This window comes from Somniosus microcephalus, chromosome 2, assembly GCF_052327205.1.
Source record: "Somniosus microcephalus isolate GS21.2 chromosome 2, FLI_Smic_1.0, whole genome shotgun sequence".
Taxonomy (NCBI): domain Eukaryota; kingdom Metazoa; phylum Chordata; class Chondrichthyes; order Squaliformes; family Somniosidae; genus Somniosus; species Somniosus microcephalus.
Genome location: NC_140988.1, coordinates 111,412,897 through 111,436,199, shown reverse-complemented (window position 1 = coordinate 111,436,199; position 23,303 = coordinate 111,412,897). Strand labels below are relative to the sequence as shown.

The 23,303-nt window shown below is 49.7% G+C and overlaps 1 protein-coding gene across 1 annotated transcript in view; it reads left to right on the top strand.

Annotated features, from left to right (window-relative positions):
* The window catches only part of sorcs2 (sortilin-related VPS10 domain containing receptor 2), an 879,651-nt gene that overhangs the window by 594,533 nt on the left and 261,815 nt on the right, over positions 1-23,303 (top strand). Inside the window, exon 5 of the mRNA XM_085964704.1 lies at positions 974-1,047. Within this exon, the coding sequence (XP_085820830.1) occupies positions 974-1,047 (74 nt within the window). The remainder of the gene's footprint in view (positions 1-973; positions 1,048-23,303) is intronic.

Sequence of the window (23,303 nt, the reverse complement as noted above, 5' to 3'; positions counted from 1 at the left end):
TCCGAAGATTCACAACCCTTTAGCGAAGAAATTTCTCCTCATCTCAGTCCTAAATGGCCAACCCCTTATTCTGAGACTGCTTGCAATATCATTCTTATTTCTCTCCTTTCTCTTGTCTTTCCCATCTGGCCTACAATTTTTTTTAACTTATCCTATCATTCCTAACTTATTTTTCCAATTTAAAAAAAAAAGGAAAAAGTATAAAACTTGTTTCTACTTTCCCTTGCCTTACCATGTCCATTATTGAGAGGGGAGCAAGATTTAAAAAACCCTGTTGCTGTAAAGGTCTTTGACATATATATATGTCAGTCAATGGACAGGGCCTGCAAGTAAATCTAATCTGAAGCACCCACTGGAAACTGAAAGTGCCAAAATCCATTTGTGGTATTTGAAGTTAAATTCCGAGATGCAAATCAGAGGATAAAGAAATGAGACCCAGGAGATATTTTGTTTGTACTTAAATGGAAGGACTGGAAATGATAATTCAGTGAAGACAGTTCAAGGCGATTCCCCAATGCTACGCTTGCAGTGAGGAGCGATATTCACAGAGTGTGCATCATGAAAAATAGTGGGGATACAGCTGTGATTTCCCACAGTGCACTCCCCATCTATTCAGAATCACCAAATCAGCCCTAATTTTCCACCATGTGTGCTATTCACTCATCTGAGTTGAACTTTGGCAATGACATTGTGGAATACGCAGCATATCAGACCAGTGATAGCACCAGCCTCTCATCCACATGTGAAAGAACCCATCACTGCCGTTCATTGGAAGGGCCTGTCTACAGAGCATGCAAGTGGATTAAAGACTCGAGCCTAAAGGTGACACATGAGAACAAAGAGGAGCTCTCAGTGTCAAAGCACGTATTGGTTTCAGTTATTATCAATATGTAATGTACAGTACCAGCATGTATCATTATGCAGTTGTGTTATTGAAAGCCTGATAAAATAAATCTGTTTTTAATTTTTGCAGCTATATTTTTCTATTGACCTTGGAAAGAAATGGGAATTACTGCAGGAACGAGTGACAAAGGAGCGATTTTATTGGTGAGAATCACATTATTTATCCAAAGATACAATTTCCTAAGTCTTTGTGTGAGGACATTGAGTATCCTGAAACATAGCACCTTATTCTGTGTATCTGAGCACTCTGTGGGAAGCAATCTGTGTGTCTTTGTTCCCGAGTCCTTAAGATTTTATTTTCATCTAACACTTTCCAGCAATTATTATAATAGATAATGTATACTTTACTCTGCAAAACTGAAATATAACCTGGTATCATTGAACTTCAAAGTAAGTGGTACAAAAGCACTTTTGTTTCATTTATAGAAAAGAAAGCTACCGCTGGGAATCTGAAATAAAAACAGAAAATGCTGGAAATACTCAGCAGGTCAGGCAGCATCTATGGAGAGAGGAACAGAGTTAATGTTTCAGGTCGATGACCTTTCGTTAGAACTTTGGGAAGATCGGAAGTCCTGAGCCAGTGGGGCAGTGAGGGCGAGGAAGATCAGGAGTCCTGAGCCGGGGGAGCAGTGGGGGTGAGGAAGATCGGGAGCCCTGAGCCGGGGGAGCGGGGGCGAGGAAGATCAGGAGTCCTGAGCCGGGGGAGCAGTGGGGGCGAGGAAGATCGGGAGTCCTGAGCCAGTGGGGCAGTGGGGGCGAGGAAGATCGGGAGTCCTGAGCCGGGGGAGCGGGGGCGAGGAAGATCAGGAGTCCTGAGCCGGGGGAGCGGGGGCGAGGAAGATCAGGAGTCCTGAGCCGGGGGAGCAGTGGGGCTGAGGAAGATCGGGAGTCCTGAGCCGGGGGAGCGGGGGCGAGGAAGATCGGGAGTCCTGAGCCAGTGGGGCAGTGGGGGCGAGGAAGATCGGGAGTCCTGAGCCAGTGGGGCAGTGGGGGCGAGGAAGATCGGGAGTCCTGAGCCAGTGGGGCAGTGGGGGCGAGGAAGATCGGGAGTCCTGAGCCGGGGGAGCAGGGGCGAGGAAGATCGGGAGTCCTGAGCCGGGGGAGCGGGGGCGAGGAAGATTGGGAGTCCTGAGCCAGTGGGGCAGTGGGGGCGAGGAAGATCGGGAGTCCTGAACTGGGGGAGCGGGGGTGAGGAAGATCAGGAGTCCTGAGGCAGTGGGGGCGAGGAAGATCGGGAGTCCTGAGCCGGGGGAGCGGGGGCGAGGGAGATTGGGAGTCCTGAGGCAGTGGGGGCGAGGAAGATCGGGAGTCCTGAGCCGGGGGAGCGGGGGCGAGGAAGATCGGGAGTCTTGAGCCAGTGGGGGCGAGGAAGATCGGGAGTCCTGAGCCAGTGGGGCAGTGGGGGCGAGGAAGATCGGGAGTCCTGAGCCAGTGGGGCAGTGGGGGGCGAGGAAGATCGGGAGTCCTGAGCCATGGGAGCGGGGGCGAGGAAGATCGGGAGTCCTGAGCCGGGGGAGCGGGGACGAGGATGATCGGGAGTCCTGAGCCGGTGGGGCAGTGGGGGCGAGGAAGATCGGGAGTCCTGAGCCAGTGGGGCAGTGGGGGCGAGGAAGATCGGGAGTCCTGAGCCGGGGGAGCGGGGGCGAGGAAGATCAGGAGTCCTGAGCCAGTGGGGCAGTGGGGGGCGAGGAAGATCGGGAGTCCTGAGCCGGGGGAGCAGGGGCGAGGAAGATCGGGAGTCCTGAGCCGGGGGAGCGGGGGCGAGGAAGATTGGGAGTCCTGAGCCAGTGGGGCAGTGGGGGCGAGGAAGATCGGGAGTCCTGAACTGGGGGAGCGGGGGCGAGGGAGATTGGGAGTCCTGAGGCAGTGGGGGCGAGGAAGATCGGGAGTCCTGAGCCAGTGGGGGCGAGGAAGATCGGGAGTCCTGAGCCAGTGGGGCAGTGGGGGGCGAGGAAGATCGGGAGTCCTGAGCCGGGGGAGCGGGGGCGAGGAAGATCAGGAGTCCTGAGCCGGGGGAGCGGGGGCGAGGTAGATCGGGAGTCCTGAGCCGGTGGGGCAGTGGGGGCGTGGAAGATCGGGAGTCCTGAGCCGGGGGAGCGGGGGGCGAGGAAGATCGGGAGTCCTGAGCCGGGGGAGCGGGGGCGAGGAAGATCGGGAGTCCTGAGCCGGGGGAGCGGGGGCGAGGTAGATCGGGAGTCCTGAGCCAGTGGGGCAGTGGGGCGTGGAAGATCGGGAGTCCTGAGCCGGGGGGAGCGGGGGCGAGGAAGATCGGGAGTCCAGAGCCGGTGGGGCAGTGGGGGTGAGGAAGATCGGGAGTCCTGAGCCGGGGCAGCGGGGGGCGAGGAAGATTGGGAGTGCTGAGCCAGTGGGGCAGTGGGGGCGAGGAAGATCGGGAGTCCTGAGCAGGGGAGCGGGGGCGAGGAAGATTGGGAGTCCTGAGCCAGTGGGGCAGTGGGGGCGAGGAAGATCGGGAGTCCTGAGCCGTGGGAGCTGGGGGCGAGGAAGATCGGGAGTCCTGAGCCGGGGGAGCGGGGGCGAGGAAGATCGGGAGTCCTGAGCCAGTGGGGCAGTGGGGGCGAGGAAGATTGGGAGTCCTGAGCCGGTGGGGCAGTGGAGCGAGGAAGATCGGGAGTCCTGAGCCGGGGGAGGCCGGGGTGCGGTGGGGGAGCGGGCGAGTAAGATTGGGAGTCCTGAGCTGGGGGAAGGGGGTGCGAGGAAGATCGGGAGGCCGGGGTGCGGTGGGGGAGCGGAGGCGAGGAAGTTCGGGAGTCCTGAGCCAGGGCAACATCGTAGACGCTGGAGCAAGGAGAGGAAGATCGGGAGTCCTGAGCCAGGGCAACATCGTGGACGCTGGAGCAAGGGGAGGAAGATCGGGAGTCCTGAGCCAGGGGAGGAAGATTGGGAGTCCTGAGCTGGGGCAACATTGTGTCGATCAGAGGCTGGGGTGATCGGGAGTCCTGAGGCCGCAAGGGAGATCGGAGGCCCGGGAAACTTGGCTGACCAGGTTTAAATTTAAAATGGTGGTTAAATGTGACGCTCCCAGCTCATTATAATATTTAAATTGCCGCTAAAAACCGGAAGTGGGCGGGTTAGGGTCAGGATTCAGATTTTTAACATCTTAATATCCCACCCGAACCCAACCCGCCGTTTTTTGGGGGTTAAAATTCCCCCCCATTGCTCTGAAAATCCACGCATTTTCTGGCGCACTCCCACAGTAATTTGGGCAAGAGTGTGGCAGAAGGACAATGAAGTAGCCCAGGATCTGGATATGACCTATGCATCCACTGTTTCCACTCCGCTTGTTTGCTGTCCACCCCAAATGTGGTCCCTTACATTGGGGGATGGGGTATGTTACTGTGTGGAGGGGAGTCCCAGGGTAGGAGTTTCCTCAGCCCTGGCCTGGGATTTGCCGGGCGGCCGGTGAGAGATTAGGTGCAAGGAGATACACCAGACAATGGAGGGCCACAAGTGCGGTCCACATGAGGGCCAACTAATATCCTGGACCCCAAAGAAATACTGCCAAAAATGTATTTTTATTTGGTACCCTTATAAAGGTGCCTGAGATGTGTATTGATATGGCTGCCTGTCACTGTTACTAAAATTACAGATCCTGGTGAGGTCAGGTTGGTGGATCCCAGCAGGTGTATCCAATATTTAGACTAGAATGTTGGACCTGCGGATTTTCGGAATCCATGTTCTAAAAGCAGCTCGTCCTTAATGGATTGAAACCATTTCCTTGGATTCTGCAGGTAGAAGTGAGCCTTCCATGACTTCTCGGGGTCTGATGAAGGTGACGCCCTTGTGATTCGCTGTTATAGCTTCGGATTGAATCATTACTACCTTTTAACAACGCTTACCTATCTGTCATATATAATGAACTAGCTGAAGTGCCCGGCGGTGCCGAGGGTCTTTTGAGGGCATGTTGTTGTTGGAAGAGAGAGAGAGAGCGACTGGGGGGAAGAGAGAGAGCGACTGGGGGAAGAGAGAGAGCGACTGGGGGGAAGGGGGGGAAGGAGGAGGGGAAGAAAAGAGGGTGGGAAGGGGAGGGGGGAAGGGGAGGGAGGGAGGGGAGGGGTGGGGAGGAGGGGGTGGGGGGGGAAGGGGGTGGGGGGGGAAGAGGGGGAGGAGGGGGGTGGGGAGGGGGAGGAGGGGGGAAGGGGGTGAACGGGAGGGGAAGGGGGTGAACGGGAGGGGGGAAGGGGGGTGGGGAGGGGGGTGGAAGGGGGTGTGGGGGGGGGGGAGGGGGTGGGGGGAAGGGGGGGCTGAGGGGAAGTGGGTGTGGGGGGTGGGGGGAAGGGGGTGTGAGGGGGGGTGGGGGGTGGAAAGGGAGGGGGAGATAAACCTAAAGTACAGGAAACTTTGTGCTATCCGGCACCCACGGGACCGAGCTGATGCCTTGCCTAAAGTACTCTCTAGAGTTAATGTTGAGAGATACGGAGATTCTTATCTCTGTATTTAACAACAAACACTGTTGCTTAGCAACAGCTTCTAAACACTCAGGTGTGGCCCTGAAGCTCTGTAGCTAAAGCTGTTGCAATAGCTACAGACCTTGCACAGCTACACAGTCGATTGTCTGTCACAGACACAGATTTGGAGCACAGAAGCCCCACCCACTCTATGTTCCTGTACTAAGATGGCCGCGCATGCACTCTGTTACACACTGAATCAAAATGGCGTCGCACTGAACTTTTCCCCCTCCTTGACAAAGATGGCTGCCGTTAACCTGGAGCTGTCTGCAGAAGAAATTTCCTCAGCTGCAAACACAGGATCTTCAGATTATTATTTGGGGCTTGCGACCTACCCCAGTTGCTTATGAAGCCTCCCCACCTACTGGACCCCGGGAATGGAGCTGAGGCAGCACACCCTCTGCCCTCTGCAGTGTTTGTCTCTGTCTAGGCCGGGAGCCTGGGTCTAGAGTTGCACTGCTAGCAGTTGGAGAAGCCTAGGCCCCGGGCCTGGAAAAAACGGTGAAAGGTAGGAGAATTATAGAGGTTAGAGAAAAGATTTACAAATTAATTAACATTTTTAAAAAACAATTTGTGTTTTAAAAGCAACTTTTTTTTGCTGGAAATGTATATTTGAAAAGAAAGACGCAGAAAGCAGGAAAAAGAATGGAAGCAAGATGGCGGCGACTCACCTCGGTTCAGAACGATAAGGCCCGCCCACACACACACCGATTGGTCGACTGTCAGGTCACCAAAGCGTAGGATTGGTAAATCGTCCCGTCACTCGACCGTAGGAGGGCCCGGCCGCACGCGCCAGCAACCCGGCGTACGATTGGTCGACCTTGAGGTCACTCTGTCGCTAATGAGCGGATAATGAGATGCTAATGAGCGGAATGTTGAAGGTTTTTCGGATACCGCGGGCGCGATTTTCGTCCGGCCGAAACGTAAATACGCTTACCAGGGTTTCGGAAAGGTAAGCTTTCTTTCGACGTAACGCACGCGTAGGTACGCTCTGTAATTTTCGAGCGCATAGCCGGACAGACGCACACCCGAGGATGGACAGACAGAACGACAGACAGAAGGACAGACAGATAGACAGACCAGAAAGAAGTATCCGTTTATATATATAGATATAGGAGGATTATAGGCGTATGTACGTTTCGACCGGACAAAAATCGCGCCCGCGGTATCCAAAAAACGTTCAGCGTTCCGCTCATGAGCATCTCATTAGCGACCGTGTGACGTCGAGGTCGACCAATCGTACGGCGGGTTCCTGGCGCGTGCCATCCTACAGTTGAGTGTCGAGTGACTTGACGATTGACCAATCCTACGCTTCGGTGACCTGACGGTCGACCAATCGGTGCGTGTGTGGGCGGGCCTTATCCTTCTGAACCTCTCCCCCCACAGTCGCTCTCTCTCCCCCCCACAGTCGCTCTCTCTCCCCCCCACAGTCGCTCTCTCTCCCCCACAGTCGCTCTCTCTCCCCCCCACAGTCGCTCTCTCTCCCCCCAGTAGCTCTCTCTCCCCCCCAGTCGCTCTCTCTCCCCCCCAGTCGCTCTCTCTCCCCCCCAGTCGCTCTCTCTCCCCCCGTCGCTCTCTCTTCCCCACCAGTCGCTCTCTCTTCCCCCCCAGTCGCTCTCTCTCTCACACTCCCAATCTCTCTCTCTCACACTTCCAATCTCTCTCACACTCCCAATCTCTCTCTCTCTCACACTCCCAATCTCTCTCTCTCACTCCCAATCTCTCTCTCACACTCCCAATCTCTCTCTCTCTCACACTCCCAATCTCTCTCTCTCACATTCCCAATCTCTCTCTCTCTCACTCCCAATCTCTCTCTCACACACTCCCAATCTCTCTCTCTCTCACTCCCAATCTCTCTCTCACTCCCAATCTCTCTCTCTCACACTCCCAATCTCTCTCTCACTCCCAATCTCTCTCTCTCTCACTCCCAATCTCTCTCTCTCTCTCACTCCCAATCTCTCTCTCTCTCACATTCCCAGTCTCTCACACTCCCAATCTCTCTCTCTCTCTCACACTCCCAGTCTCTCTCTCTCACACTCCCAGTCTCTCTCTCTCACACTCCCAATCTCTCTCTCTCTCTCTCACACTCCCAGTCTCTCTCTCTCACACTCCCAATCTCTCTCTCTCTCACACTCCCAATCTCTCTCTCTCTCACACTCCCAATCTCTCTCTCTCACACTCCCAATCTCTCTCTCTTCCCCCCAGTCGCTCTCTCTCTCTCACACTCCCAATCTCTCTCTCTCACACTTCCAATCTCTCTCACACTCCCAATCTCTCTCTCTCACACTCCCAATCTCTCTCTATCTCACACTCCCAATCTCTCTCTCTCACACTTCCAATCTCTCTCACACTCCCAATCTCTCTCTCTCTCACACTCCCAATCTCTCTCTCACACTCCCAATCTCTCTCTCACACTCCCAATCTCTCTCTCTCACACTCCCAATCTCTCTCTCTCTCACTCCCAATCTCTCTCTCTCACACTCCCAATCTCTCTCTCTCTCACTCCCAATCTCTCTCTCTCTCACTCCCAATCTCTCTCTCTCTCACTCCCAATCTCTCTCTCTCACACTCCCAATCTCTCTCTCACTCCCAATCTCTCTCTCTCACACTCCCAATCTCTCTCTCTCTCTCACTCCCAATCTCTCTCTCTCTCACACTCCCAGTCTCTCTCTCACACTCCCAATCTCTCTCTCTCTCTCACACTCCCAATCTCTCTCTCTCTCACTCCCAATCTCTCTCTCTCTCACTCCCAATCTCTCTCTCACACTCCCAATCTCTCTCTCTCTCACACTCCCAATCTCTCTCTCTCACACTCCCAATCTCTCTCTCACACTCCCAATCTCTCTCTCTCTCACACTCCCAATCTATCTCTCTCTCACACTCCCAATCTCTCTCTCACACTCCCAATCTCTCTCACTCCCAATCTCTCTCTCTCTCACACTCCCAGTCTCTCTCTCTCACTCCCAATCTCTCTCTCTCTCACTCCCAATCTCTCTCTCTCTCACACTCCCAGTCTCTCTCTCTCTCTCTCTCTCACTCCCAATCTCTCTCTCTCTCACTCCCAATCTCTCTCTCTCTCACACTCCCAATCTCTCTCTCTCTCACACTCCCAATCTCTCTCTCTCTCTCTCTCTCTCTCTCCTTCCCTCTCTCTCTATGTCTCTCTCTCCTTCCCTCTCTTTCTCTCTCCTTCCCTCTCTCTCCTTCCCTCTCTCTCCTTCCCTCTCTCTCCATCCTTCCATCTCTCTCTCTCTCCTTCCATCTCTCTCTCTCTCCTTCCCCCTCTCTCTCTCCTTCCCTCTCTCTCTCTCCTTCCCTCTCTCTCTCTTTCCCTCTCTCTCATTCCCTCTCTCTCTCTCTCCTTCCCTCTCTCTCTTCCCCCCAGTCGCTCTCTCTCTCTCTTCCAACAACAACATGCCCTCGAAAAAGCCTCGGCACCGCCGGGCTCCCCCAGCTAGTATACTATATACTATGCAAGGGTGGACTATGTCTTCAAAAAGTGGAGTGTGTTTTTATTTAGTGTTGTATCTGTGAAATAACAGACCAGTTTTTAATGTATTTTGCAAGTGTAAATATTGCCTTCCTTTAGGATACTGGAAGGCAGCATTTAGATTTTCCTTTTGCAATGCATAGTTCAGTCCCTCGGCATCATCTATTCAGTGGGTTCTTTTCAGGTCTGCGGTGGAAAAGGCAGTCTTGATAATACTTTGGGTACAGTCCATGTCCAACAAACGTTATAAACATGAAGCAAGATATTACTGAACATCTGCATATAACAGGAGTGTGGATTTTCCACAATTTTCATGGATCAAGCAGGAATCGAGAGCAGTAAGCTTTGCATCTGCTGCAGTTCCATATGCTTGACTTCACAGAATCTTCTGGGGTCGGACTTAATTATGTGTGTTGATCAAGCTCCTGGTGTGTACTATGCCAGCCATCGGGAGCTTGGTGTTTTGGGAATATCTGGCATTGCAGCCGGGAGTTAAAGGCTTACAGCAGCAGTTGAAAGCAGAGTGCTTTTTTGCTAAATAAAAGCTCGACCACATTACAATTCATTGTCACAATGGAGCAGAGGTTTCTATGAGCCCTTTGAATGGACGATGTATCAGTAGAACTGCTGCTGGAAGAAGTGCATTAGAGCACGATTATTGCCCTGTTTCGCACTACCTGCACAGGTGAGTTGTACCAAGTACATGGGTGAAGTTGATGGTCATCGTTAATACTATTTCAGGCTACAAATGCTGGTCATCGTTAATACTATTTCAGGCTACAAATGCAGGAGGAGTTTAGAGATCTCCGCCTTGATTAGACTGCCTACAATAACCTTATACCAAACAGATCAGCAAAGTATGTATGCCACAAAGGTTCCCCTCACACTTAAACTAACTTACAGTCCTTTGAATGTTTACCATACACGTCCATTCTGCACATCACATGCAGTTCCTAATGTGTGAGAGTCTGCAGCACAAAACTGCCTAACAGACATAGGGGGGAAAATTTGGTCGCGCCCCCTTTGGGACGCTAACTTTGCCAGGGCGCTACTTTTAGTGCCCCGAAAAAGTTAGCACCCCTGTGCCGTAAATTGAGTGGTAGCGTCCCAAGCAGGAGGCGGGGCGTTACTGGAAGCACTCTCCCTCCTTCCTGGGGCGATACCATTCAATATCGTGCGCTACGTGCAACAGCACCACGCGCATCAGCACGTAGCACCGCGGTATTACAGGCCTCCCTCCCCTTATCAAAGGGGTGGGGCCTAGCGCAGCACGCACTGGGCTCTGCTGGACTACCGGGGAGCGGGGTGCCTGGAAAACACACCACAGGGCGCTAACGGGAGGTGCAAAGCAACCCAATTTTTCCCCCATAGAGTCATAGAGGGGAATTTTAACTCCCAAAAATGGGTGAGTTTGGGTCGGGTGGGCTGTGAAAATTTAAAAAATCACAAACCCAAACCCAACCAGCCTCCGACCCACCTACTTCCAGTTTTAACAGAGGCGGGACAGGGGGTAAGCAACCAACCCACTCCCAGGAGGCGGTTGGGTCATTTAAATATTATAATGAGGCTGCATGCCTCACATTTTATCTGCCTTCCAGGTTTATTCTTTCCCGAGCCGCAGGAAACCCGGCAGCTAAAGGGAGGCAAGGACTGTTGTGTGGAAAAGGTACTGCTTGTACACCAGGAGGAGCAGAAGTGCTTCCCCCCTGGTTAACCAAGCAACTCTGCTCCCCCCCCCTCAGCAAGTTCATATATACATCAATGTAGTGCCATCATCAACCCTCTCTGTTACTTGATCAAAGAACTCAATCAGGTTAGTCAGACATGATTTGCCTTTAACAAATCCGTGCTGCCTGGTCCTTATTAACCCATGCTTTTCCAAGTGAGAATTAATTTTGGCCTTGATAATGGTCTCTAGTAGTTTTCCCACCATTGATGTTAGACTGACTTGCCAGGTTTATCCCTCTTGCCTTTTTTGAACAGGAGTGTAACATTTTAATCCTCCAGTCCTCTAGCATCATTCCCATATCCAAGGAGGATTGAAACATTGTGGTTAGACCTTCTGCTATCTCCACCTTAGCTTCCCTCAGCAACCTAGGATGCATCCCATCTGGACCGGGTGACTTGTTAACTTTGAGTGATGCAAATCTATTTTTCACCTCCTTTCTATCTTTTTTAATTCTATTCAATATCTCTACTCCTCCTCCTCTACTGCAACATTAACTTCATCCTCTTCATTTGTGAAGACAGATGCAAAGTACTCATTCAGTACCTCAGCCATGCCCCCTGCCTCCATAAAAAGATTCCCTTTTTTGTCCCTAATCGGCTCCACCCTTCCTTTAACTATCCTTTCACTTTTTATATGTTTATAAAAGATTTTTGGGTTCCCTTTTAGGTTACCCTTTTCTCATACTCTCTCTTTACCCACCTTAGATCCTTTTGTTTCACATTGCCCCCTGCACTCTCTGTATTCTGCCTGGTTTTCTACTGTATTCTGTATTTGACAATTGTCATAAACTTACTTTTTTTCTTCTTTTCCCTGTTTCATTTAACCTCCATTTCCTTTGTCATCCAGGGAGCTCTAGCTTTGAATGCCCCATCTTTCCTCCTTATGGGAATTTGCTTGGTGTGTACGCAGACTATCTCCACCTTAAGGCCTGCCATGCCCATGTCTTCCGGCTCCACACACAGGTTACCTTTTGGTCTCTAATAAGCCCAACTGTTTCCTTAGTTATCCTCTTGCTCTTAATGTATTTATAAAACATCTTTGGGTTTTCCTTGATTTTACTTGCCAATATTTTTTCATGCCCTCTCTTTGCTTTCCTAATGTCCTTGTTAATTTCACCCCTGCACTTTCTATACTTCTCTAGGCTTTCTGCAGTATTGAGCTCTTGGTATCTGACATAAGCTTCCCATTTTTGCCTTATCCTACCCTGTATGCCCCTTGACATCCAGGGGACTCTAGATTTGGGAGTTCTACCCTTTTTCTTTGTGGGAGCATATTTGCTCTGAACCCTCACTATCTCCTCCTTGAATGCCTCCCACTGCTCTGACAATGATTTACCTTCGAGTAGCTGTTTCCAGTCCATTTTTCCAAATTACAAATTAGCCTTTCCCCAATTGAGAACTTTTATTCCTGGTCTATCTTTGTCCTTTTCCATAACTATGCTAAATCTAACTGAATTATGATCACTACCACCAAAATGCTCTCCCACTGATACTCCTTCCACCTGCCCACCTTAGTTTCATTCCCTAAAACCAAGTCTAGAACAGCCCCCGCTTGTTGGGCTGCTACGTACTGGCTAAAAAAAGTTTTCCTGAATGCATTTTAAGAAGTCTGTGCCATCTATACTTTTTACACTGATTCCATCCCAGTTAACATTAGGGTAGTTGAAATCCCCTACTATTACTACCCTATTGTTTTTGCACTTCTCAGAAATGTGCCTACATATTTGCTCTTCTATGTCCCTCTGACTATTTGGGGGTCCATAGTACACTCCCAGCAGTCTGATTGCCCCCTTTTTTGTTCTTCAGTTCAACCCATATGGCCTCATTTGATGATCCTTCTAACATATCATCCCTCCTCACAGTTGTAATTGTCTCTTTAACCAATATTGCGACCCTCCCTCCTTTTTTTTATCCCCCCTCTCTAACTCCTCTGAAAAGCCTATAACCAGGAATGTTGAGCTGCCAGTCCTGCCTTTCTTTCAGTCATGTTTCAGTAATAGCTATGATATCATACTCCCACACGTCTATCTGTGCCCTCAGCTCATCTGCCTTATTTACTAGACTCCTTGCATTGAAGTATATACCATTAACACTGCCAAACCCCTTTGTTGTCTATTTTCTAGCCTTTGTTTCCTTTACCTTCCAAACTCACGTACTAATTTACTGCCTTCCATTTCCAGCTTTGCTTATCTCCTTTCTGAATCTACACTCGGGTTCCCATCCCCCTGCCAGGCTAGTTTAAACCCTCCCCAACAGCACTAGCAAACCTCCAATTTCAGCTTCCTTTGTTTGAAAGTCTCCTCTCATTTCATTGTATGGTGGTGATGGGACGGGGGAGGTTTGCATCTAATGTGCCTTTGTTTGGATCAGCTGTGAACGGTGTAGTTAGTAGTAGCACAGGTAGGGCTTTATCCTCAGCTTGAAGTGCATTTTACAGCAACGCTTCTGAAGCTCTGTGAAGTCAGGAGGTGTACTGATTTGCACTGAAGCATTTGATATAGATTTTTAAGAAACATACATGCAAATCTTAGGGTTTTCTCAAATTTGTGGAGCTTCAGGACGCCACAGAAACATAGATTACAGCTCTAACCACATATCTACAAAGCTAAATATGAATGAATGAAATGGAAACGGCTAAAACTTAGATCAGATATAGTGAAACTACTTTTGGGAAGCTTTAGGTGGTTGAGGCAAAATAGATTTTTGCCTGTGCTGAATTTTTTAGCATTCTTGTAATACTAGAATTAGAATGTAAGGAATTAACAGTATTCCTTAAAAGAGATCCATCAGTTTGAGATTGTTTGCCAGATTTTCCTCAAAGTGCAGATTCATTTTGGCCCATACAATAGTGGTGTGTAGTGTTAATTAACCAATGAACCTGAGGGTGGGCATTATTTACAATTCCAGACATCTAGTGGTATTACTAGGGATGGTGCCATTGTCCCTCAGGAATACTGTTGTGACAGCTGCTGGGTTGAGGTGTTCTTCTATTAAATCCACACAGTGGGGCACATAGTCTATCAGACCCGTGAAGGTCCCTTGGTCACACATCAAAAGGCAGATCCTTATCCCAGGGGTGGTGAAAGCTGTTTCTGAATCCTTTGAAAGAAGGGAAGTTTCCTTGATTGGCTGGAGACCTCTGTGATTGACAGCTTAATAGGCAGAGATTTCATCTGACAGATTAAAATGGCAATTCTCAGAGACAGGCACTGAGGCATTCAGCATGTTTGTAACTCACAGTCACCAGCTGTAAGGCTGGGGGTTTTAAGTTCTCTGCCAGCTTGACAAGTGAAATCAGACTGGTCTGAGGTTTTAGTGTATGGTTAACGGCTGTATTCAGAGAGAAAGCAAGTGGCGTCTTTGTTCCTTTACATATCGAGGAATGCAGAGAAAATATATCTCTGTGAAAACTGTACTGTTCATTCATTTATTTCAAGCAATTAAAATCATTTGTTGGTTCAAAACTTGTGTCTCAATTCAGTAACAGTACTTATCTAGTCATCGTTCGTAAAGGGACATGAGCTCCAGTTACGGGAGTGACCAGTGAAGCTGCACCAGAGAAGATATCTAGGGTAAAAACCCATAAACCACTGCTGATACTTAGATGGGTATAGTGAAACTATTTTTTGGGACACTCGGTGGTATAGTAGCTGTTTTTTCATCTTCTGGGAACTGCATTCAAATACAACCAAACTGATGTAATACCGGTTTCCTTTCTACTCACAAATGAGTTTGAATGATGTTTCCAGCAAAATCTGTGGCAATTAACTCCTGAAAGGACTTGGATAATTATCCAATTGGAGGTTATAGGTATAAATAGAGACTGAGATTATCAAATATTCACAGGACATGATGGTTCTTGTTCGGGCTAGGGAGGGGCAGGGAGATGGACAGCAGGCTTAGAATGGATAAATATTCTAGAGTTTTGCTTGAATATCTTCTTGGGAATCAGGGAGCATTTATGTAGAATATTTCCTCAGGAGATTAAATGGATGAGATGAAGTCCATGACTCTAGGGTAGTGAGGTCCACCATCTGTGGAAGTACTGGACTTGATGGGCTGAATGGTCTTTTACCATTTCCATACTTTGTTATGCATGGCTGCAGTGATACGGAGCTTGTTGTATGTGTTGGTAAGAGTGGAGTTATCGCGCAGGCTGTGACTTGCACTCTATCCACTGGGGGAGTGCTTTGCAAATACAGTTTTGCATGTTTTCCTGGTGGCTATTTTTTTTAATCTGGGAGGGAGCAGTGGGCAGCAGTTCTTTCTAATAAAGTTAAGACTCAATACTGAGCTCAATAGTGCCCAGGAGAACCATTGAATCACCGGATTAGTTTTTAAACCTGACTTCACGCTAGTTTTAAGTTATCCTGCATCCAGTGGCAAGATGACGTTCTGAATAGGTTCTCACACTGCTCGATTATGGTGCCCTTAAGAGTTAATCTGACCTCGTATGTCATATTGCTTCTTTTAGGTCGATGGGCATCTGAAACTGCTTTGCGTCAATGCAAAAGTGACAGTATAACTGTAATCTTGCAGTGGAGATGAATTTCAGGCCAGAATTTTCACTGCCTGGCGTGCTGGCAGCGGGGGTGCCCTGGAACCCAGAAGTTTCAGCGGCACATTTGTCAGTGGCCTTTTAACAAAGTCACTGAATTTGCATCTGACTTCCAGGTTTCCTGACCAATTAACGCTAGGGGGCGTGATGATATCACGCATGGGTCCAATTCAGCTGAGGTATTTAAAGCAACACTGCAAAGGGGGAGAGGAGGAGAGAGACGGAGGGAGGAAGGGGGGGAGAGAGACGGAGGGAGGAAGGGGGGGAGAGAGACGGAGGGAGGAAGGGGGGGAGAGAGACGGAGGGAGGAAGGGGGGGAGAGAGACGGAGGGAGGAAGGGGGGAGAGAGACGGAGGGAGGAAGGGGGGAGAGAGACGGAGGGAGGAAGGGGGGAGAGAGACCGGGGGAGGAAGGGGGGAGAGAGACGGGGGGGGGGGAGGAAGGGGGGAGAGCGACGGGGGGGAGGAAGGGGGGAGAGAGACGGAGGGAGGAAGGGGGGAGAGAGACGGAGGGAGGAAGGGGGGAGAGAGACGGAGGGAGGAAGGGGGGAGAGAGACGGAGGGAGGAAGGGGGGAGAGAGACGGAGGGAGGAAGGGGGGAGAGAGACGGAGGGAGGGGGGAGAGAGACGGACGGAGGAAGGGGGGAGAGAGACGGAGGGAGGAAGGGGGGAGAGAGACGGAGGGAGGAAGGGGGGAGAGAGACGGAGGGAGGAAGGGGGGAGAGAGACGGAGGGAGGAAGGGGGGAGAGAGACGGAGGGAGGAAGGGGGGAGAGAGACGGGGGGGGAGGAAGGGGGGAGAGAGACAGAGGGAGGAAGGGGGGAGAGAGACAGAGGGAGGAAGGGGGGAGAGACTGATGGAGGGAGGGAGGGAGACAATCCATTCTAATAACCTGTGTGTGTAAGACTACAATAAGGTTGCACCTCTCTTTAAGTAAATGTATAAGATGTCGATAATGCAGATCAAGCAGTCTGTGGTTATTTAGGGTGATGTAGTTTGAAAAATTAACCTGCATACAGTGCGTCCCTCCTAACTGTACAGCTTCTTCCTACACACTTATCTTGGACATACCCATTAAGAGAAATTCATGTAAGTACACTGTAGTACAACATATATATAATTTAGACGATAAGCACTGTGAACAAAAGTGGACTAAAATATTTTTTTTATAGTTACCCTAGAATGAAGGAAATCATTTAAAATTGACATTTTTTGCCAAAGATGCCAATAATAAACAGTAAGGTGTTAAGACTCATTTTGAAGAACATTTAACAGAGTGGCATTTACAAAAGTTAGAACAGGGTGATTATTTTGCAGTGGTCACTCAATCTGGACGCGAGTACCCCACTGGATGTCATTTAGAGACCATATTCTAGTCTCCACCCGCCGGGGTTGTCTTTAGTGGGGCTCGAACCCTTCACCACCTTATTCAGAGGAAGAGAATGCTACCACTAACTAAAGGCTCACTGATTTTATGAGCTTGTCTGATTGTCTCATGATTTGAGACGGTCGGATGGCAATATAGCATTACTGATATATATGCTTTTAAGTGGTTGTTTTAAAAGTAGTTGTTGTTGTAAATGTTGTTGTAAAACTTGCCCATGGGCAAAGAGGTCGTGGTCAAAGGAATTCGTGGCCCACTCAATAAAAAAAAATTAGAGGGAACATTGTCTGAATGCTACCTTAACTAGGATGGACCAAAACCTAGACTTGGCTGTTCATCGCCCCCCTGATGTGCAGCAAAGTGCTCCCCAGCTCATTGCTAGCAGGGAAGTGCGGGTGGGCCATGAGAGGGATGACGGGGCGACAGGGGACACAGAATTGGGGACTCTGCTCAAAGCGCTTCCACTTCTCACCCGTTGCCCCCACCCCCAATCAGTCAGTGCCCCACTTCCTGCCTCGTGTGCCAATGGCTGAGTCTGAACCTGCACAGGTGCGGGTGGAGCAGTCTTTGGTGGGGCCCTCATGGGCTCCCAAACCCAGAGGACATCAGCCAAGAGCATCTGAGCAGTCAGAGCAGGGAAGTGAGCAGCCTGGCTCTACCTCTGCTGAAGCCACAGGGGTTGCACGATGTAGAAGTGGTAGGAAGAGGAAGATGAAAGAATTCTAGTTGCACAAGGGCATGCACATAGGTGTGATAGTCGATGTTACACCGTGAAGGTTGTCTTTAAACTTTGAGGCACATAAAATTATTTCTTTGCACTACTTTCCCATATTGCCCATTTTTGCCTGCTGCCTGGCAAGTGGCCTTGTCACTTGTAATGAATGGTAACACATGACTTAACTGTGAGCAATGGGTGTCTGAAAGGAATGGTTTGGTCATTGTAGGACTGCTTTGTGGTTTTGTGGGTGGAAAGTGGGTTCAGCATCTGGGTGCCAGATGGGTGCACTGGGGCACCCTAACTAAATCATGCCATTATGAGGTCATCCCAGGCAGCAATGTGCGCCACTGCTGGTGCCATGTCCACATCAAGTTCCTACACCTCCTCCTCTGAAGAGGCTCTGCGGTCTGCGCCTGGCTCCTCCTGCAGCTCCAATCCTTGCTGCTGTGCTATGTTGTGCAGAGTGCATACCACGATCATTCTGGAGCCCCTGGCTGGTGCGTATTGAAGGGCTTCTCCAGATCTGTCCAGGCATTTGAAGCGCATCTTCAGCATTCCGATTGCTTGCTCTATTACACACCTCGTCGTCATTTGGCTTTGATTGTTGTGCTCTTTGGCCACATTGGTTGGCCTCCTCAAGGGTGTCATCAGCCACGCCTTCAGTGGATACCCCTTGGGCTAAAAATTCGAGTGCGCCGAAAAGCTGCCGGTGCCTCCGAGGGCCGCAATTACGGCTGCCCGAATTAATTGCACAGGCAGCATTGGTATTTTGGTAATAACAACAGAAAATGCTGGAAAAACTCAGCAGGTCAGGCAACATCCGTGGAGAGAAATTTGAGTTGCCGTTTCGGGTCGAACCCTTCTTCAAAACTGGAAAGAAAAGAAGATAGATCAGAGACAGGGCTGTGATCGGACAAAAGAATAAAAGAAACAAAAGAAGTAAAAGAGACAATAAAAGGTATTAGAAGCTAGACGAGATGGTAATAGGCTGAGATTAGGTGTAAAGTGCACTGGCAGGGCAAGAGATAGCTGCCAGGTGTGAGAGAGAAACAAAAGGAAAGTGGGGGGGGGGGGGAAAGGAGTGGAAAAATTACAAGAAAAAATGAAATAGGGGCCGAGGTTATGATACAAATTGTTGAACTCGATATTGAGTCTGGAAGACTGCAGAGTGCCTAATCGGAAGATGAGGTGCTCAAATTTCTCTCCACGGATGTTGCCTGACCTGCTGAGTTTTTCCAGCATTTTCTGTTGTTATTTCGGATTTCCAACATCCGCACTATTTTGCTATCGTACATTGGTATTTTGGTGCTGCCTGCTGTTTAACATTAGTGCAGTGCTAAACTTAATGTGTAAGGCTGGTTTCCGGGCGCTACTCACAACAGGTGGCCCAATGTAGCGTGGCCGTAGCTCCCTGGAGCAAGAGCAGCCTTCCCTTAAAGCAAGGCTGTCATTTTAGAAAGCAAAGGGGTACTTATTGCCTTTTAAAATGAAAAAACTAAACATCATTTAAATAGGCAGCTTTTAGCCCCTAGAGCTCAATTACCTACTGAAAAAAAAACATTAAAAATTATTCCCAAATGGCAGTCTTCAGTTCTTAAAGCTGAATTGCTTTCTGCAGCTAAACAAACAGTGCTGAAGCATTTTTACCAACACAAATGGCTCAACAAGCCAGGGAAGGGGCACCCAGGATCTCACACGTAACACTCCAGCTTTATGCAGGGGGTCAACACTGCAAGAAAGCTCCTCTACCCACGGGCCAGGAGCTCCTTCAGAAGGAACGATGTGAGACTAGATAAACAAGGCCATCACTGCCAGCAGTGTTGCCCCACGACCTGGTTCCAGTGCCCAAAGAAGCTTCATGACCTCTGACCAGTGGTCAAGGTCAGTGAATGCATCTTCAAAAGCCGTCTCCTACCAACTGCACCACTATCCTCGCACACTGCTCATTGGACAACCTCCCCCCCCCCCCATCATTCACCTACCAACAATCTACCAAACATGAGGCACACCTCCCATTCGTAGCTTTACCTCACCCCCTTGGAGGAGACGGTGCAGGCCATTCTTGGCAGGGGCTTGGCTGAGCCCTTGGCCAGCGGCGGGACTGAATGGATATGAGATGCTGGCATCCTCATACGTTATCCTCCTTTTCACATGCACCTCTTGCTTTCCTGCCCTCCCCTCACCACAACTCCACCCTTGTGCCTTCCTCATTTCAGACAGCTAAAAAATGCAGCCTGCCCAGCCAGTGGTTGACCAAGAGAGGGAGAGGAGAGTGCCACCAGCTCCTCAAGGTCGCCCTGCAAGACCATCTGCAGTGTCCTCCACTGGGGAAGCACTGCGTGATATCAGCAGGATAGGCAAAGGCACACACAAGTCAGTCACTAAGAGAATGCACAAGGGTGATTAGTTGATTTCTTGATGTCATATTGGATGCATTTTTGGATAAAGTTGGATTGGAAAGTTTGCTTTGTGGTGGCTTTTATTTCAGCATTGTGGCCAAGAGGATGCTCTGATGGTCAGTAACAGAGGGAAGGTAAGCTGTGGGACAAATGTTGAAAGGGGAATTGGGATTGTGGTTGGTACTACAGGCCGATGATTCCATCCCAGATATCCCGGCCAGAAAGGGGCTGTCTGGGTTGCACCCTTCTTTCCGCTTCGTCCTCTTCTGCATCTTCTTCTGTGTCTTCCTCTTCTGTGTCTTCCTCTTCCCTCTGTGAGTGGATGCTGGAAATCTGAAATAAAAGCAGAAACTGCTGGAAATACTCAGCAGGTCAGGCAGCATCTCGAGCTGAGACGTGAACTCTGTTTCTCTCTCCATGGATGCTGCCTGACCTACTGCGTATTTGCAGCATTTTCTGTCTTCTCAGAGGCCTTCCTTTACCATCTGAGGCCTTGCAAGCATCCAGCTGCACTCCTTGCACACTTTAAAAACTTTTAACACCTATTGCACCAAGCCACCACTTCAATAAAATATAATGGGGGAAAAATTGGGTGGCGCCCCTTTTGGGGCACAATTGTCGCTGGGGCGCTAATTTTAGTGGCCTGAAAAAGTTTGCACCCCTCCGCCATAAATTTAGTAGTAGCACCCCAAGCAGGAGGTGTGGCGCTACTGGAAAGTGCTTCACCTCCTGCTTGGGGCGCTACTACTGAAGTTTGCGGTGCTACGTGCAACAACGCCACACGTGGTGGCACGTAGCGCCACTTCATTGCAGGCCTCCTCCCCTGATTAAAGGGGCGGGGCCTAGTGCTGCATGCACCGGGGCCCTGCTGGACCACTGGGGAGCAGGGTTCCGTGAAAATAGCCTGGCACCCTGCATAAAAAAGTGAAAGGGGGCAGGTGCTGGCAGTCGGCCAAAATTAAAAGGGCTGCCCGACACCTGCCCTTTAACTTGTGCCACCGCCACTGCAAAAATGCCCCCTGATCCTGTCGGACATATCATCCGGCGATAGGTATGGGGACGCAAGGGAAGTTTGCGGCGGGGGCACAAGCGGGGCTCTGCGTACAGCAATGATGTAATCGCAGGGCGCTACCCGCTACCACCGGCGCTAACCTCCCACTGAATTTCGCGGGAGGCGTTAGCGGCGCCATGGCAGGGCACTGGGGATTTGCGCCCCTCAGGGGCTGCTAACGAGTGGCATAAATCAACCCAATTTTTCCCCCAATAAGCCCAGTCCAAAAGCTTCAATACAAACTTACCTGAAAGATTTGTGTGTCCCTTTAAGTAGCGCTGACAGTGTCTCTGTAGGTCTCCTGCATGCTCGCTTTTCAGAGTGAGCTTAGGATCCAGTGTTAAAGTCAATGCAGAGGTTCAAGTCACGCTCTGCTGTTTTGCATTTCTAGAGCCAGTGCTGCTAATGGCAGCGCTATGGCCCTCACCAAATGGCGGCCGCTGAGTCCCATGCCAGAGGCAGGCAGAAGTGAGGGGGCCGCCATTTTTTTCAAGAAACTGGCCTTACTGGAGAGCGGTAAGTACCTGAATTTCTAGGCCCTTGTCTCCAAGCAGCCAGCTAGTAAGTCTGGTCGGAGGTGCGTAGTGCTGAGGGAGGGTGGACTGGCGCAGGACGAATGAATCATGGCAGCTCCCTGGGAATCTGGCACACGTCTGCAAGATGATCTTTTTGTGGTTGCAGACAAGCTGCATATTAATGGAGTTGGGGGCGAGGGGTCAGGTGAGGGAAATGTAAAAATCTAAAGAGAAAAGTCAAGGCAATGGAGCAGTGTAGCGATTTGGGAAAAGATAAGCAAAGCGTGACAGGAAGGGACAGAGTTTAACAGTAAAAGTGCATCAGTGAATAAGGTGAAAGCAGGGAATAATGGTAAAAAGTTAAAATTAAAGGCTCTTTACCTGAACGCATGAAGCATTCATAACAATATAGATAAATTAGTGGCGCAAATAGAGATAAATGGCTTTGATCTAATAGCCATTACCGAGATGTGGTTGCAAGTTGACCAAGGTTGGGAACTAAATATTCCAGGGTACTTGACATTTTGAAAAGACAGGCCGAATGGAAAAGGATGGGGAGTAGCCCTGATAATAAAGGATAGCATAAGGACAGTAGTGAGAAAGGATCTTGGCTTGGAAGATCAGGAAGTAGAATCAGTATGGGTGGCGATAAGAAATAACAAGGGGCAGAAAACACTGGAGGGAGTAGTTTATCAGCCCCTAAACAGCAGCTATACGGTTGGACAGAGTATTAATCAACAATTAATAGGAGCTTGTGACAAAGGTGATACAGTAATCATGGGGGACTTTAATCTTCATATAGACTGGGCAAATCAAATTGGCAAAGGTAGTCTGGAGGATGAGTTCATGGAATGCATTCGAGACAGTTTCCTAGAACAATACATCATGGAACCAACAGGGAAACAGGCTATTTCAGATCTTGTATTGTGTAATGAGACATGATTAATTTGTAATCTCATAGTTAAGGACCCTCTGGGGAAGATTGATCATAATGTGATAAAATTTCACGTTGAGTTTGAGAGTTAAATACTTCAATCGGAAACAAGAGTCTTAAACTTAAATAACAGCAATTACATAGGTCAAATCAAATCAAATCAACTTTTATTGTCATTGTTAGTGCACAAGTGCAGTACAACGAAATGTAGGCTTGCGGCTCCCGAGAGTGTACATTTAGATTAAGACATTTAAACATTCAACATACATTTGGCTTGTAATACATTAACATAAACATAACCATAATAAAGTGCATTGGCAGATGTGCAGGCTTTAGAGTTTATTTGTGGAGTTCAGTAGGATGACAGCCCTGGGAAAGAAGCTGTTCCTAAATCTGGTCGTACGGGTGCGAATGCATCTGTAGCGTCTCCCAGATGGCAGGAGGGCGAACAGACTGTGGCTGGGGTGGGTAGGGTCTTTGATGATGGACCGTGACCTCCGTAAACAGCGTTTCTGGTATATGTGCTCTATGGTCGGTAGCCGGGTGCCGGTAATGCGTTGGGCAGTTTTGACTACCCGCTGCAGGGCTTTCCGGTCATAGTAGCTACAGCTGCCATACCATACTGTGATACAGTTTGTCAGGATGCTCTCTATTGTGCAGCGGTAAAAGTTAGAGAGGATCAGGGGTGACAGGTTACGTCCCTTCAGCCTCCTTAGGAAATATAGGCGCTGCTGGGCCTTCTTCACCAGAGAGGAGGTATTGAGGGACCAGGAGAGGTCTTCCGTGATGTGGACTCCGAGGAACTTAAAGCTGTCCACTCTTTCCACCACAGCCCCATTGATGTGGATGGGGGTGTGACTTCTGCCTTTAGACTTCCTGAAGTCCACAATGATTTCTTTGGTTTTCTTGATGTTAAGGGCCAGGTTGTTATCGGCGCACCACTTCACGAGATGCTGGACCTCCTCCCTGTAGGCTGACTCATCGTTGTTGGTGATCTGGCCTACTACCGTGGTGTCATCCGCAAACTTGATGATGGTGTTGGAACCATGAACAGCCACACAGTCGTGGGTGAAGAGGGAGTAGAGGAGGGGGCTCAGCACACATCCTTGTGGGGCCCCCGTGTTCAGGGTCAGGGGGGGGAGGTGTGGTTACCTAATT